General features: G+C 39.9%; 1 protein-coding gene across 4 annotated transcripts in view; it reads left to right on the forward strand.

Annotated features, from left to right (window-relative positions):
• The window catches only part of CLASP1 (cytoplasmic linker associated protein 1), a 177375-nt gene that overhangs the window by 72460 nt on the left and 87976 nt on the right, over window positions 1-16939 (forward strand). For all 4 annotated transcript variants that reach the window (XM_062607121.1, XM_062607122.1, XM_062607123.1 and 1 more), the window contains exons 9-16: window positions 8398-8550; window positions 9513-9586; window positions 10342-10434; window positions 11766-11911; window positions 12662-12797; window positions 13480-13550; window positions 14495-14554; window positions 15296-15373. In XM_062607121.1, the coding sequence (XP_062463105.1) occupies window positions 8398-8550; window positions 9513-9586; window positions 10342-10434; window positions 11766-11911; window positions 12662-12797; window positions 13480-13550; window positions 14495-14554; window positions 15296-15373 (811 nt within the window). The remainder of the gene's footprint in view (window positions 1-8397; window positions 8551-9512; window positions 9587-10341; window positions 10435-11765; window positions 11912-12661; window positions 12798-13479; window positions 13551-14494; window positions 14555-15295; window positions 15374-16939) is intronic.

The raw sequence follows: 16939 nt of genomic DNA on the forward strand, positions 1-16939 counted from the left end.
CTGCAGATTCCTAATGTGCCTGTTAATTCACTTTATATGGGAGATGTGCAGTCCAGAAAAGACAAAACTTCACCTATCAATTCTGCAGGTATCTTGCTTCTTCATGCGGGTTTTGGCAAATAAACCCCAAGACGCTGCCAGCAGGTGTCTCCCTGGGAGCTCAGTTTAGCACTGTCTTGAGTAGCACGTTCCCTGTAGCATTGCTGGGTACCAGCCCTGTGAAATACAGGGAACTCAATTTCAGGTGTGGTTGTGAGCTTCAAGCAACCTGTCAAGGATAGCTGAATTAAAACATCTTTTTCTAATACATTGTGATGTGATTTTTATTTTTTTCCCTGGGGCATTTTGCAGATGCCGTTTTTTGATAGTGCATAAACCAGTTTTGAAGCTAATATTTGGAAGATAAGAAAATATTTTGGACACTACTTGCTACCTTAGTAGAATGGAGAAAAAAATGAGGCAGAAAAAAGCTGTGTATTTAGGAATGGAGCTGAATCCAGATTCTGCCAATGCCCCGAAATCTTCACACCCGTTTTGCCATTTGAATTTCTGACAGGGCAGGGCTCATTGCAAATGCAGAGGGTCCAGGCTGCTGCCGTAAGTTTTCCAGCGAGTGCAGAGATCTGGCTAGAACTGTGGAGGTAAGGACAGGGAGGGAAAAGGTTCATTACTTGCTCTTCATCCTGATGCATTCCTGCCACGTGTGTGTGTGGAGAGGGTGCCTGAGGGAGCTCCTCGTGCTTCTGCAGAATTGAGTTTTGCTGTCTTGTGAGCAAAGGCAGAAGAATTAGCTTTCTTCTGTATAACTATTTGCCTCAGTAATTAAACTTTAGTAAGGCTAAGGAGAGACATTGGCACTGTGCAGTACACAGGATTAATATTAAAATGGAAACCAGTGTGCTTTACCTGCTGTTCAGGAATGAAGGAATTTCTTGCAGCTATACCAGTCCTGCAATAAGGCCGCTAATTCTGTAGTTCTGGGAAAGAGTATTTTCTGACTCTAAAAGATCCCGCTGGTCCACCCTGTATAAATAGCCTTTCTCATTGATAGGTGTATCTCTAGGGCTCGGGGTATATGACCCACTTTGTGTTTTTATCTGTGAAGATTATGATAATGAGAGCACTGTGAGGAGGGAATAGTGTCTGTGCTTGGGGCTGCTGCTGGCATGCTTCACACAGTGCAATTCAAAGGGTGTTTTCAGGGGCCCAGAACAAAAGAGGGACAGCACCCCCAGCCAGCAGGGAAAGCTGTGGCACTGAAACACAGAAATAACACCCTGTTGTAGAGTGTTTAATAAACTCTGAAATAGTTGGTGTGTTTGTGGAAGGCTGCATTGGGAGATAATTGCATGGATAGCCTGGCTATGAATGGAGAGCAGGTGCCCTGCAAGGCCTAATAACGAACCTCTGGGTGACTGGACGGTAAGTGTGGGGTAGGGAAAAGGTGGTTTTGCTCTTTAAATTGCAACCTTAAGTATGTGGGCTTTTTCTGAGGTGTGCATTGTGGATTTCCTGATGATCTTGAGGTCTGGGGAAAGCTGTATGGCTGGCTGGAAAGGGCACTGTGGGAATATTGTGTTTCCAAGGATGACCTTGAGGACAAAAGATCCTTATCTCTTACTTATTTATTTCCCCCCGCATGTCTGTGTCTATCTCATTTTTTACTTATTTTTTTAATCAGGATGAGGTTAAGGCTCTGTCTGTGCAGTTCCTAGTACGTAGGGGTTGATTCTTGTTTAGGTGCCTATATGAGCTGTTCTAAAGTAATTAATGAAACTAAGAAATCCTGGATACTTTTATGGTTGGATACTTTTATGGATTTATCTCAGCTTTTGGTGCTTTTGTGAATTCTTTTTGCTTTTTGAGCTGTAGCTCTGCAAGTTGGTGTCATAGCAATAGGAGACAATGAAATAACTATTTCATTTCACAAAGCTTGTAGGAATGTGAAGCCTTTGTATTGCCTCTTTTCTAAATCTACTTAAAGCTAATGGAAACTTTCATATTGCTAGAAACTGTCTGAACAACAGCTTCACTAACTGAAAATTTTCCGTTTCCAGGTGTGTCAATTTCATGAATAGAAGTTTCTGAAAAGCAATTTGCTCAGTTCCAAATAGTACTAATGCATGTACATGCATGCTGTGGCTTGTTAATATGATGGCATTAATATTGCCAACCTTATAGTTTTAAAATCATGTTTTGAAGCAAACAGGCTAATAAATATTGAATCCTTTTTGTCTCTTGTTTACAAGTCTTTAAGGTTCTTGTTCTCAAGCTTTCCCAAAGTCATTGTGGATCAATTTTAATTGGAGCCACCTGATTCCAGGGTTGAAAATTATAATACCCCTCAGAAAAGTAACTTCAATCAGTCAGTAGTTGTATGATTCCAGATTAGTCTTCTACAGAAAGATTTTGTCTGACTTACTAGGCCGGTCCTTGGGAGCAGATTTTGAATGTTGCTAAGGCCATTGCTTATTCTCTCAGGTGAAAGTTGGAATTTACTTTCTGTATATAAATTGTGTCTGCCTAGTTTGGTGTTAGTTCTGATCAGGTCTGGGTGTACCTCCATTTCCTCAGTTAACTTTATCATACTGCAATTGGTTTAATAAATACAGGATTCCTCACTAACAGAAACATGCTTTGTTTATTTATTGCTACTGTTGGTTTTCTGCTTACAGAGGGCTGGCAGGCAGCAGTACTCTGAAATTGCTGTAGCTTCATTAGCTCATAGACAGAATGAGGCAGCAGCCAGGATGAAGTAAAGGAAGGAAAATTGAAACATTTTGGATTAAAGAAAAGCATGTGGATATTGAAAAGATTATTAAAGGAAACATTTGCCCAGTTACCTGGGGTGATATTCTTGGCTTGGGTCTCTTAAGTACCACCTTACCTGTGGCTGATGGCAGCTGTATTGCTTATTGTATTTATTATGGTCATAAGTATATTGCCTAGATTTACACAGTAGAAACCTTACTCAGAACTCCTATGCACAATTACACGTGTTCTGGTTCAAACAGGGCTATATATGTGAGACAGGAGGAAAAAGCTGAGGTAATGGTGGTATACATATCCTTGCAGCCACAATCATTGCTGTGGTTGGCTCAGTCTGGTGAGCTCTTGCTGGGATCCCTACTGTGGTCAGGTTTTTGGGGATCCACTTCAAAGCCGGTTTTGAGGAATGATGATGTAGTTCATCAAATAGTGCCTGGAGGCAGCAGGAGGTGTGGGCCGGGACTGGTGGCTGTGTCAGTCTGGGAGAACTGGACCTTAAGGTGGCACTGGGGGGCTGACCAGGGTCACTGAGCCCAAGTAGATGGCATTTTAAAGGCTCAAAACACTGTGCCTGGTGTAGAGGGTGGGAGAGGAGAGGCTGCAGATGGGGCCAGGTGGGAGCAGCTGGGAAACTGTGGGAGATGATTGAGCAAGAAACCCTAATGACATGCTGTGTACTACTTCTTGTGGCTGTGACTCCTTTGGTTTTAAACATGTAATCCTGCAGAGGAGTATATATATGCCCCTTTAGTGGGTTCATAACCTTATTTTCCTGGAGAAACCTACACAATACCTGTTAGGTAGGCAGCCTTGCAGCTAAGCCGTGCGTGGGTTAGGTGTGTGCTAATGGAAAGAAACACATAACCTCAGCTGAAGCGGACTTGCTTGGAGGCTGCTGGGACACCCACAGAGAGGAGTGAACTGTGCCTTGTCTCCTTGGGACAGCTGGAGAGGGGGATGCCAGATGCTGGCCCTGGGGAAAGGCATAAGGTGAATTGTCATGGGGGTGTCTGTCTCCAGAACATTGATCAATGCATATGGAGTCATGCCTGGCATAAAGGACTAAGCAGTAATGTACCCTGTTTACTTTGGCATTGGTGGGTTTGCCAGTGTGTGTTCTCGGCTTTTACAGCAGCTCTCGGATCTTCAGGGAGTTTGGCTTTGACCACCTAGTAGGGGTTAAGCATGGGGCTTCAACAGGGTGAAATGTATGTTAGCTTTAGCAGTTGTGTGTCTACTCCTGGTGCAGGGCACCATGTGGTCGGTGGGAAGGCATGTTCCTCTGATGCCATCCACCTTTTACACCCAAAAGGGAGATACTCCTGAAAGAGATGTAGCTGATACTTGCAAGTATTCATCTTGCATACTTCGGCTGCACTGACACTTAGAGGTGGGACATGTGGACGCAGCAGGACCAGAGCAAGTTTAGTACCTTACAGAGTTGGACCTGAAGACCGTAGTGCAGGGCATCTTCATTAGGGACAAGCAGGATCATAACTTTTTTTTCCCAGTCTGTAGTCACTACTGACTATTTGTTTTCTCTAAAGCTTACAGACAAATAGCTAAAAGATACGAATCTGACGTCAATTTTTTTTAAAAGCCAGAAAGCATCTCCTTTCATTGGACAGGAAATACGAGATCCGGTTACTTTGCTTTAAAAGGTCCCAGGCTGACAGTTCAGGCAGGGGAAATGCTGGCCCATGTTCACTGTGGTTCCTGAACAGCAGTATGGTCTCTTTTCCCTGTTTTACACCTTGCCCAGACCTGAAGGGGTTACGTTTTAAAATGAATAATGACTAAATTTATTCGTCATGGACAAATGATGACAGCTGTTGAGATGCTCCTGTTATCGCTTCCCAGGGGTAAAGTCAGGCTGGTTCCTAGTGCAAGCCAGCTCAGCCAGGCAGACTGAGCTCGTCTTCATCCGGGATTATTTGTCCCAGGTTCCTTTCACTAGTGGGAAATTACTTCCTAGAAGTGAATTGAAGTTTCCTGGGCTGACATGGGTGTTGATGAGAATCCTGCAGAGCTACTGTTGGAGAGAGAGGGCTGAAGCCATAGCTGTTTAAATCCACGTGTGAAGGCAGCATGCTTAATGAATACGAGGGGCAGAGATTGATTATGTTCTGGACTGAAAGCTGCAGCGCTCTGTGAAGCACTGTTACATCTGGGCACGCTATGGAAAATATGAAGGAATGTTGAGGAAGCTTATTTGCAGAAGGATATGTACTTGTAAGCAATTTTATTTTCTTCTAAAATAATGTAAAGAAATTGAGAAATGTAAAGCAAATAGTGTTCTCTGTTTCTCTGAGACAGCAGAGCAGTGAGCAGACAAAGGCCTCTTTTATAAGGGCATGTCTCTGACAGAGAGTACGGTATAGCCCTTATAAATGAGCACTGGGGGGGGGATGTCTTGGGATGGGAGAACATCTGGTAATTTAATGTTAGAACGTGGCACTGATTTTGCATCACTGCACCTCTGATGAAGTTGAGAGTTACACCCATGATGAATTTACCACCTCGTGATTTGCAGAAAAAATATGATCCTAGTTCAAATTATTATCGTGAACAGGAGACAATGAATGGGGAGAAAAAAAGTCTTTTTAATGATAATGTGTAGTAGCTTGCTTTTCTCTTATTTTCTGTACTCCCATGTTCAGGTTTCTTTCTGTTCTTTGTTTCTCTTTCTGTCCTGCACACGTGCTGCTGGAAGACTTGGTGTGCAGTTCTGAATGTGGCGCTGTCATTCTGCACTGCTCAGATGAGAAAATGCTGCTTGGTTATTGAAGGGGTATTCTGATTTGATAAATATGTAATGCTTAGTTTGTGGACTTAATGAACAGGAACATGTGATTGTAATTCAAACATACACAGAACTGTGGGCTGGCTGGGTTTTTTTTGAGTGGTGTTTGGTGGGTTTTTTTTCTCATTCTAATGCTTAAAAAAGCTTGTTTTAAATGAAAAGTTTAATTAGTAAAATGCTACAGAGGTGTGATCCTTTTAATACCTGTTTTTATAATTTTTAAAATCTATGAAATAGCAAACCACACCCTCTTCTTTCAGAGGGGTGAGGCTTTAAAAATGCAAATACCAAGAGGAAGCAAATTGACTAAGACTAGATAGCTTGAAAAGCAGCTGATGGAGACTTTAATTACCAGATGAAAGTAGTTTTGAAGTAGAAAAGCATCTTTGTTTTGAATATGATTGACCTTCTCTTGACTGGTAAAATATATATATGTGACAATCATTTGCTTAGTATCTGTATAGGAGCTTTTGAAATAAATGCGGTTGGGGCAAATTTTACCAAGAAGTTTTTGTATTCAAAGTCTGTGCAAGTCTTTCTGCATCACTTCCTAGAGGCTTCAAAGGTTGTATGTTTTAAAGTTTATATTGATCTGCCATGACCTTCTATGCAATTCTCGCCAAATAATATTTTGAAGTAATTGTTGTTTGAACTAAACTCTATCTTTGAGGGGATCAACAACAACAAAAAGCAAACAAATCAGTCTTACTTGTAAAGAACTGGCAGTGGTAGGAGTTGCGGGGTAACATACCTCCTAGCCTTGCAGACAGTCAGTCCTGTGATTATTGCAAAAAATGAAGGGGAGAAGGGGAGGAAAAAACTAAGGTAATTCAGAATTTAATTTGTTTTTAAGCTCCAGTTCGTGGCCTTGTTGTATATTTTTCTATTAGGTGAGAAACAATATTAATAAATCACACTAGAAAACGGTAATAAATCTTGAGTTGCTGCATTAACACAGAATATAATCAAGCAACTTGTAAAGAATCTGGTCAGGCTAAACAGCCTCCTGCAGTGAATTTTCATTTAATTGAATTACAAATGTATTTCCCAATCCTTTAATCATTCTCATGAACTCTTTTCGAATTATTTTTGAATTACATGTGTCAGAACAGGACCAGCGTCAGTAGGGAGGTTGCATGTTCTCCGTGGCTGACCTAGGTCTACTACAGCACTGTGTTAAAGAGAGCCCACTCCTAATTGTGGCTTATGTTCTCAGCTGTGTGACCTTAAATTCTTTGATGTTAAAGTTCATATGTTCACTTTTGTCCTGTTCACTTTTGAACAGTCCCAAATCACCTGTTATTATAATATCCCTTTCCTTGTGATGTTACTTTTATCTTTTTTTCCTAGCCCTTTCCCATATTCTAAGATTTCCTGAACATTAAAATTAAGGGGAGAGAGATCCTTGTCCTCCTTTCTTAAAGTGTTGTATGCTGCTGTCTACACACCATTTCTGTGCTGTGATTGGATTGTTGGCATTATGTGCAGGGGTGCACATTAGAAATGTGGTGTTCAGGTTTTTAGATGTTGTGATGGTTTTCCTGTGTCCAGCTGCTAATAAGCCAATACCACTTTAGGCAAGGAAAACTCCTTAAGACTATTGGGCTGAGGGCAACACAGGCTTTGCTTGCTGTTCTTTTGCCTTCCCTAGGATATGTCTATACTGTTACCAGTTTATTTCTTCCTTTTGGAAAACTTGACCTGTATTGAAAATCATTAATTAGTGTCTAACTAGGAGCCTTTATTTGTTACTAGATGTTCCCAGGTGCTGCTTTCCTGAATAGGGATGGGTTAAAGCACCTGGTTTGAGTTTTTACCAAGAGAAATTTTGCAAAGGAAATGTTCCTGAACTGGTGGAGAGTGGGTGCATACGTTGGACTGTTGGGGAGGGATGGACATGAAGCAGGTCTCAAATCTTGAATGAACATTAGTGTGGAGAAGCTAAGTGATGGGGACTGAGGTGGCTTTCTGGCCTCAATAAATGCGCACCATCTATACCATCTGTCCAAACACATTGTCACCTTTCAACCTAGGGCTGGTTTCTAAAGTGGATTAGCTAATCTGTGTAAAACTGCAATATAAGCACTCCTTTGGAATTGATGTGACCTTCACTAAGAATCAAAGTGACTGTAATTCATTTTAAGATAATTTACGTTCATGTTTAGAGCTAGAGGCCACAGTTCACTTTGGATGTACACAGAAGGTTCAGTAAGTTTTAATACACCTTGTATTTGTTTTTATGAATTTGAGGTAACTTTATTTACGTGTAAAGAATCTCTGATGATCATTTAAAAGAATAGAGTGGATTTATAGCTCTGGATATGTTCTGTGATAAATGGTCTGTAGTTTATCAAAAGCATGGGTGTTGCCATGCATTTTTTGTGGGTTATCCTGTATTTTCAGTATGGTGCAGGCTGTTATCAGGGTGTGACAGGGCAGCCTGTGCTGTCTGATTCCTCCAAACATTGATCTTGGATTTTGGCTTTGATCATGGTCTTGGTTTTGCTACAGCCCATGGCAAAATAGCTCTCAGACATAAACATCAGAGATACAGACTGTACACACCCCAAGTATTATCTGCGGCTTGCATCTTTCTGCTGTGGATTTGAATTTTATTCTTTTTATCTAATGTACTCATTAAAAAAGCTTATACAGTGGCTTCAGTAGCAAGGATTGGGTTCAGTGGCCTGGGGTCATTTATGAATAACCATTTCTAGTGTCAGAGCAGATCTGAACATGCAGCGGGTTTGCTGTTGCATGGGCATGTTTTTTGGGATGCCTCTTTGCTTCATCAAATTTACAGCTGAGTGTGCGTTTTTTGGCAGATAAAATTTTCGATGATGAAGACTCCATGGATGGGAACAGACCTTCCTCAGCTAGCTCCTCTACATCTTCAAAGGCCCCTGCAAACTCACGCAGAGTTGGGATGGGGACTACCCGCAGACTTGGGTCTGCAGCTCTGGGCTCCAAGTCCTCAAGTAAGCTGATAGCATATATAAATTGACCTGTATATGAAGTATTTATAGTGCTCATGCTTGAGCTTATGCAGGGACTTCCAGACTGGCCCCCAGGATCCAGTAACAAATTCTTCTCTGTGAAATCATCATGTATGTTGTCTGCATGCTATGGTTGAATTTTGGTAAGATGAATCTCCAAGCAGTCTCCACATCCCTATAATGTGCTTTTCATTCCTGTAAAGTTGGACCTGTGCAGTAGGGCACTGAGGGCTATGAGTAAATCACGTTGATGTTGCCGTGTGTAGATTTTTGCCTTTGTAGCTGCACTCTTCAGCTGAACTGAGGCTGTTTATGATTGCATGCTAAACTTCAGCCCATGCAATCTAAAATTAGTCTTTCTAGTCTAATCTAAAATTGGCTTTCTTCTAAGACCTTTGGGCATTGCTCATAATGAAGGTGCAGAAAGAAAACTGAGCGGTAATTCTGAATGTCAGCAATAATTCCATATGTGTTTATAATTCTACATGTGACCTAGAGAAATGGGGAAAGTTCTCTGTATCAGGTAGTCTCCAATCTGATTAATATTCCAGAGACTGTTTATCTTCCTTATCATTTGTCTGTTTGTGCACCTGTCAGATCTGCACCTTCATCTATTATAGATAAGATTAAATTCTTTAAAATAAAATCTTCTGTATAATTAAAGTAAATATTCCCTTTTATCTTTCATGCTGTGTCCCCTGTTGAGTGACTACTGTAATGACTTCCCTAATGTGCCCTCTGTGCCTAGGACTTGAAGGATGCTGTGATTGTCTAGTGTGTGCCTGGCATTGAATTTCCCTGTCTCTGCTTTCATTACATCTGCAGCACTCTGAGGCCTGCATGGATAATGAACTTTCTCGTTAATAAGTGCCTTGATAGCTGATGGTTTCTTAATTGATTCTATTGTTAAAAAGATAGAAAAAGCATTTTCATTTGTATGTCAGCAGCCAAAGAGGGAGCAGGTGCTGTGGATGAAGAAGACTTTATTAAAGCATTTGAAGATGTCCCAACAGTTCAGGTAAGTAGAATTACATGTTAAAACACACAGTACTAAAAAGCTGAAGATATATACAGGTTCTAGTCTTAATCATTGACAAATTGTGCTTCATTGTGATGTTGGCAAATCTTCTTTAAGGGGAAGGCAAGTTAGAAGTTGGAGGGAGGTAAGCTTTAAATGGTGGTATCTGCCAGTAGTTTGTGTGAAACCCTCAGAAGTGGGAATGGGAGTGGAAAGGTTGTGATAAGAGGTATGACAGAAGTACATATGGGGCTGGAAGTGGGTGTGTGCTGCACAGTGCAGGCTGGTCAAACAAAAACTTAAGTCAACAGAAGCCTCTCTACGTTTCATCTGTACCATCTGGGAACTGAAGGCAATAAAGGTGACCTGTGTTTCCAGGATTGCTGCTGTTGTGAGCGTGACAACTGAAGGCAATGGATTTAGCAGAGCCATGTCACGTATCTCCTCTCTTTCACCAGAACTTTATTTATGGGGGACAGCTGAACAGCACATGTATCCACTCGTGATCTTCTGTAGGTCTTTACTAACACAGCCACTAGTAGCTGCAGGAATGCTGTTTAAAATTGTGGAAATATGGTGAAATAATAAAATACGATCCTTTAATCATCTTGTCATTTAGTAATTTTTGATTGCAAGGTTAGCACATGATACTTAAGCAGGGAGGCACAAAAGGCCTAAGAACGTAGTTGTGAAGTGATCTGATTTTTTTGGAGTGAATCTTGCATTATGGTGCTACTCTGTATTTAAATTTGCAGATTTATTCCAGCCGTGATCTTGAGGAATCCATAAACAAAATAAGAGAGATACTATCAGATGATAAGCATGACTGGGAACAGAGAGTTTCTGCAGTAAGTAGTGAACTTCATGTGTGAACTCTATTAATATAAGATTTTTCTGCACTGAGCTTAATTCTGTGAAGAGGGTACTGGGAAAACCAGAGTATGTCTAGAACATAGTTTAAGTGGTGAACATCTGTTAATGTTACCCCACGCTTGGGGTAAATGTTTCCTTATGAGACTGGATTTAAACCTTATATATATGAAGGAAAATGCTGTTTTGGTATATGAGAATCTGTTGAGATAGGATCAGGTTGAAGTGGAAGTCAGACAGCAAATCCAAATGTAGAACTATAAATTTGCTATGTCAGAATGTCAGAAGTTATATTTAGACTATCTTTAAACTTCCTGATGAGGCAGAAAATCACTTTGCTTATAGAGAGATAATTTATACTTTTGCAAAAGAAGGTGTAAAATAATTCAGAAAGAATTTACACACTTAAGTTTTGAATAAATAAATATGACTGTGGGAAATGTGGAAGTGGAAAATCAGATCTGTTGTATGCATGCCAAGACTGTGTTTTATTTACTGAGGTGAGCTCTGTTGTCATGATATATATAGATGCGTGATCTTGTCTACACCAAAAACTTTCATCACTGGTGTAACAACTTTGACATGTCTGTCAAATTCTGTATTACGGATCTGAGTGGCAAATTGTGCTGATTCAGCTTACTTCAGGTTGTTTTATTTTGTCTTTTTTTTTTTTTTTGTTCTTTGTAACAGTGAGCTTAAATGGAGGCACTGTACAGATGCATCAACATACATGAGGGCCTGTGAAGGTGTCCAGAAGAATGTGTATAGGATGATATGGTGGTCCCTGTAATATTACTAGAAAATTTCCCATTTTGATGGGGTCAGGGTTCCACTTCTAATACAATCAGATAATAAATTTAATGAAGTCAGTGAGCATCTTCTAGATATGTCAGTATTACTCAAATCTGAATATGAACCATGCCCTTTAAGTCTAGTAATCTTTTTAATACAATAGTCAACTGTAAGAGGACCTAAGCTTTAGAAGCTGCTGTAAATAGTTGGTTTCTAAGGGAAGTAGAGGAGAACCTTTAAGATATATTTTGGCTTAAAAAGTAATGGTTGGGTTATTAACTATCAGTTTGAGCAGCTATATACGACAGTTATGGATTTCTGTAATAGCTGGTTGTTTACATTATCATACTTTGTACCTTAACCTATGAGTTGAATATAAGATCTGAAATAATAGAATTGCTTGGACTTTAAAAACAATTGTACAAGGATCCTGGAAACCAAGTATCAGCCCTGAACATAACTGATCTTGTATTTATTGCTCATTAAAAGTCACTGCTTTCTTTTATGGTGCTAACAGTTGAAAAAGATACGCTCCTTACTTTTGGCTGGAGCTGCAGAATATGATAACTTCTTCCAACACTTAAGACTTCTGGACGGAGCATTTAAATTATCTGCTAAAGACCTGCGGTCTCAAGTAGTACGAGAGGCTTGTATCACGTTGGGGTGAGTTTACTTTCTAAATACACTTGAACTGTGATGTATCAAAAAGGAACAGGCACTGGTTAAAACACATTTAGGATGTAACGTGGGGAGCTAGTCTACATGGTTATAGGTAGAACATGCTTTTGCTACAGCTGTTTAATACCGCATCCATGTAGGCCACTAATTGTAGTTCTGTCAAACTTTGTTCCTGAGTTTTAAATGATGCTGAGTTGAAGCATGCTGAAAGAATGAGCAAGCCAGGCGTTCATGCACTGAGTAGGGAAGGACTGAACAATAAGGTTGAAAATGCCTGTTTTGTTCTGTCTTGGGCTGAGCTGCTTAGGTTTGATAGTTTATCCTTTGTGAAATGCTTCAAGAAGAAGGGTGCCACAGTGTTTTTTACAGTTTTTTTTTTTAAATTTATGTATCCTTAAGCAAAATAGGCAGATTCAGAGGAACTGTAATATAAACAAGTTGAGAAAAATACATTCTTTCAGCATGATCCCATTTGATAATAAACTTTTAGCCGTGCTAGTTACATTATTTTATGCTGAACTTACTGTTTCTCAGAGTTCAGATGGGTATAGTATAGACATTTGAAGGGAAAGTGAAGAAACTTTTTTTTCAGACGTGGTGTGTTCTCCCCTTCAGAGTTGGAGAGGAGATGACCGTTATGAAGACTGAGATGTCAGATGTGCTTATGTCAGATTTCTGTAGAACTCACTTAATCCTCAGCATGACTTACCAGCATGACTTCATTCTGTTTTTCAGACATTTATCATCAGTTTTGGGAAACAAGTTTGACCATGGGGCAGAAGCCATCATGCCAACAATTTTTAATCTAATTCCGAATAGTGCCAAAGTCATGGCCACTTCTGGTGTTGTAGCAGTTAGATTAATCATTCGAGTAAGTATACATCAAAAAAGAACAATGTTATTTCCAAATACTGTGGAGTTTGAGGAAATATGAATGTTGATGCAATAAAAATTAGAATAAGTGCCTAATCTACTTATCTGCTTGTGCTGGGTTTGGCTGTCTCAGATGTCATGCAGCTTTGTGTAGATGATGATAGTTAAACCCTGCCATAATAGTATGAAGAATATTTCTTTGCAGAGTATGATATTTGCATCCCCCTAAGAGCTGAGCAAACTTTTTTCTTTGAATGGGCTTTAAACCTGCCTTGCAGGACACACTCATCCTCTTAATTATGCTCTAAAACTCCTCACAGACACTGCATGTTTCCTGAAACCATTAGGTCACAGAAGTAACTTCTGTTTAATGATTCATTGGGGAAGCTGTAGATAGCCTGATAGCTTTCAAGTTGTCACCACTGACAGTTTAGATCCTACTGTGTGACTTCAGCTCCTTGATTCACTGCAGCCTGTCATCATACAAAAAAATAAAATATTGAAGGTATTTGACAAATAATCAAAATATCTTCCTGTATCTTAAGTGTTCCTTTACTTAGCAGTTCCTTTTTTAAGAATTGAACAGTATCTGCATGCTGGGTCAGGTCACTGAAAGAGATAGATTTTTGTTCCATGGAACTGTTGTGTAAAGTTTTTTCCCTGGTTGCTTTTTGTTCTAGCATACACACATCCCTCGATTAATACCCATCATAACCAGTAATTGTACCTCCAAGTCTGTTGCAGTTAGAAGGTAAGCCTTAAGTTTGAATTTACTTTTGTTTTACTGGTAAATAGGTTCACATGTACTTTCTGGTAACATTTATGTATTTGTTTTTATTCATGAAAAGGGTTGATATGCACACCTGAAGCATACATCTCGCTCTCCCCCATGAATTGGGATCAAATTCAAAGTCAGCTGTCTTGTATAAGTCTCAGTACTGCAGAGAAGTCATTTTTCCACAGATATTTTTATTTTTTTAATTTAAACTGAACTTTGTCATTATAACGTTGTATTATTTTGGCTTTTTTATAGACATGTCCCTGTTCTCTATTACTAGCAGTTACAGTTAAATGTTTTCTTTGAGCCAGTCAGTAGAAGTAGTGTTCTGTGATGGCATCATCTGAATTTGAACTGGATGTGTTAATGGTCTCCTCTGCACTTAAAATCTGAGTGTATTTCAGTCCACTCCCTCACTGTGAGACTCTTGCCCAGTCCATGTAGATTAGCTAGTTCTCTTCCACTTAGCCAAAAAATGCTTTGTGATTGCTGAATTTGGTCACAAACCTTGAAGAAATAACAGTGGACTTCTGCTTTTGTTTCCTGAAATGAGGAAGGGAGATTAAATATGAAAAGATCTGTCTCCACATGAAGCTAAATGTGAAGTTTCTGTGTGAAGTCTTAACAGGGACGAAGCATAGAAAGCATGAATATTTTGGGCCTGTATCCCATTTAATGAAAAAAGAGGTTTTCTGGATTGTGTTCTATGAATCCCTCTATCCAGAGTTGAGCTGACTCCAGTTACTATTTCAGACTCTATTGGTGGCATTTGATGTTTGTTATCAGGGTCATTACCAAATTCTAATGTCCTAAAAAACTTCGTAACAAAAAACAGCTGTTGTTCAAAGGCAGGCATGGCAGTCAGTGTGTCTCTGTTAACTCTGAGAGCTCAGCATTTCTTCTCTTTCTTCTCTCAGGCGCTGTTTTGAATTTTTAGATTTGCTGTTGCAGGAGTGGCAAACACACTCCCTAGAAAGGTAAGCTCTGAAAACAAATGGGTTAATGATTTCTTGCATATGTCTGGGGGTTAATTCTGGAGAAAGGATAATCTAGGAGGTGAGATTATATCAGGTAGGTTTTGTAGAGATTTTTTGCCACAAAAAAGCATGTACATATGTGCACACACAGTATTTGTTCTGGCAGTCAGAGTTCAATGAGTCTATCTCCTATGCCAGCTTTGTAAAACCTGGCTGAGTGAATCTCTCAACTCAACAGATTATTTTTTTTATGTGTGTGGTTTTTTTGTTTGTTTGTTTGGTTTGTTTTGGTTTTTTTTTTTGTTGTTTTTTTTTTCGCCTTTCACCCTAAAGTGAGATGATGAAGTGAAGGCTACAGCACATCTGTTGGGAGGTTCTGAGGCTCCTACAGTACTTCAGACTAATGAAAAATTAAAGTAATTGGGGGAAAAGAGACTGGGACACAATTTCCTTAGCCCTAGAATGCACAAGACTATTGAATGTTTAAAAGAGTGGTTTTGCACCCAGGCAGTTTCTGTGGCTAACTAAAGACTGACCTCTGAAGAATGCTGCTTGAGTTTTCCTAGTCAGCAGTGTGGGTGAGAGAAAACTGGTTTGTAAGACCAAGTAAATAAACAAAGGCTCCAAAGGAAATGGGTAGATGTGATGAACTGCTGTTCACAACCAAGGCAAAATCAAATTACTCATTTGTTTATATGGTGCATCTTTTTGTACTGCTGGATAATGTTTTCCTTATTTCAGACACATATCAGTGTTAGCTGAAACAATAAAGAAGGGAATTCATGATGCAGACTCTGAAGCCAGGATAGAGGCAAGAAAGTAAGTGGATGCTGTTGTTGGTGTCTTGTCTTCCTCCCCTTCTTTGCCCCTGTTGTGTTGTCAGTGTTATTGCATGTTGGAGATTGAAGTCCAGACAAGTTAGATTCTCTCCTGGCAGTTGATGCCAACTTTGCCTTGGCTTCAGTGGGAGTGTGTACTTCAATGAGACTGCGTACTTCAGCAGGAGTTGTCATATGAGGTTGATCACATGGAGCTGTGTTATATATGTATTGCATCTTCTAATAATGTTTCACTGGTTTCACTTTGTTCTTGTAATGTTTTATTGCCATTTTATGTCTGAGCGTGTAACTAAGAGTCTAGAATAGAGAACTTGTAACCTTATCTGTCTTTTTGACATTTGAGCTGCTTGCAGTTAACTGAGATTGCTCCTGTTTAGTACAAAAATATTATTATTTCTGATATTTTTTCTCTTTTTGACCTGTGTGCAAGACCTAGGATGAAGTGATGCTTGGCACAAGTATAAACTGGAAGAGGAGTGGTTGGAGAGTAGCCCTGCAAAAAGGAATCTGGGGGTGCTGGTTGACAGTCCAGTGCTGATTGCAGTGTGCCCTGGCAATCAAGAGGGCAAACTGCATCCTTGGGTATATTAAACACAGCATAACCAGCCAGTCAAGAGACGCAATTATCCATCTGTATTCAGCATTGGTGTGGCTTTATCTTTAATACTATGTGCAGTTCTGGGCCCCACAATTGAAGAAGGATGTGGAAGTCCTTGAATTGTGTCCAGAGGAGGGCAACAAGGCTGGTGAAAAGGCTGGAAGCAGTGTCCTGTGAGGAGCAGCTAAGGACTTTTGGCTTCTCTAGTTTGGAGAAAAGGAGGCTCTCTACAGCTTCCTGAGGATGAAAGGTGGAAGAGGGAGGTGCTGATCTTGACTCTAGTATCCAGTGGTAGGATGAGAGGGAATAGTTCAAAGCTGTGCCGGGGAGCTTTTACACTGGATATTTTGAAGCATTTCTTTAACAAGCTTAAACCCTGGAGCAAGCTTCATGGAGAGGCGGTTGATGCCCCAGGCCTGTCAGTGTGTAAGAGCCATTTGGATGCCCTTAACAGCATGCTTTAACTTTTGGTCAGTCCTGAGTTGGTCAGGCAGCTGAACTAGATGATTGTTCTAGGTCACTTCCAGCTGAAATATTCTATTCTATTGTTATTTGCTACTCTTGAAATTAGAGCCCTTGTCCTAGTACATTCCTAACTGGTATCTTAAATTAAGGAAATATTTTATTACACTGCAATAATAATATCTCTTAAATTTCCATTATGTGATTGCGCTTATATTAGTATGCTGATATACTAGGATCATGCTCTCCTGGACAGAAAGCTACAGAAATTTTTTTTCTTAAGAAAGAGAATGCTGTGAAACATTAAATCAATGAACAAGAGATTTTATCAATCTAAACGCTGTATTATAAGCAGAGGTGTTTCACAGCAGGACTGTTTAAAACCCTTTTGAAAGATAATGTGTCCATCACTGAAAAATACAGTAGGCACTGAGACTTCACAGCAGGTGACTAGTTAAGCTGAACAGACCACTAGGGGAATGGCAT

This window comes from Pezoporus occidentalis, unplaced genomic scaffold, assembly GCF_034315485.1.
Source record: "Pezoporus occidentalis ecotype Australia unplaced genomic scaffold, CSIRO_AGI_Poc_V1 ctg12, whole genome shotgun sequence".
NCBI lineage: Eukaryota > Metazoa > Chordata > Aves > Psittaciformes > Psittacidae > Pezoporus > Pezoporus occidentalis.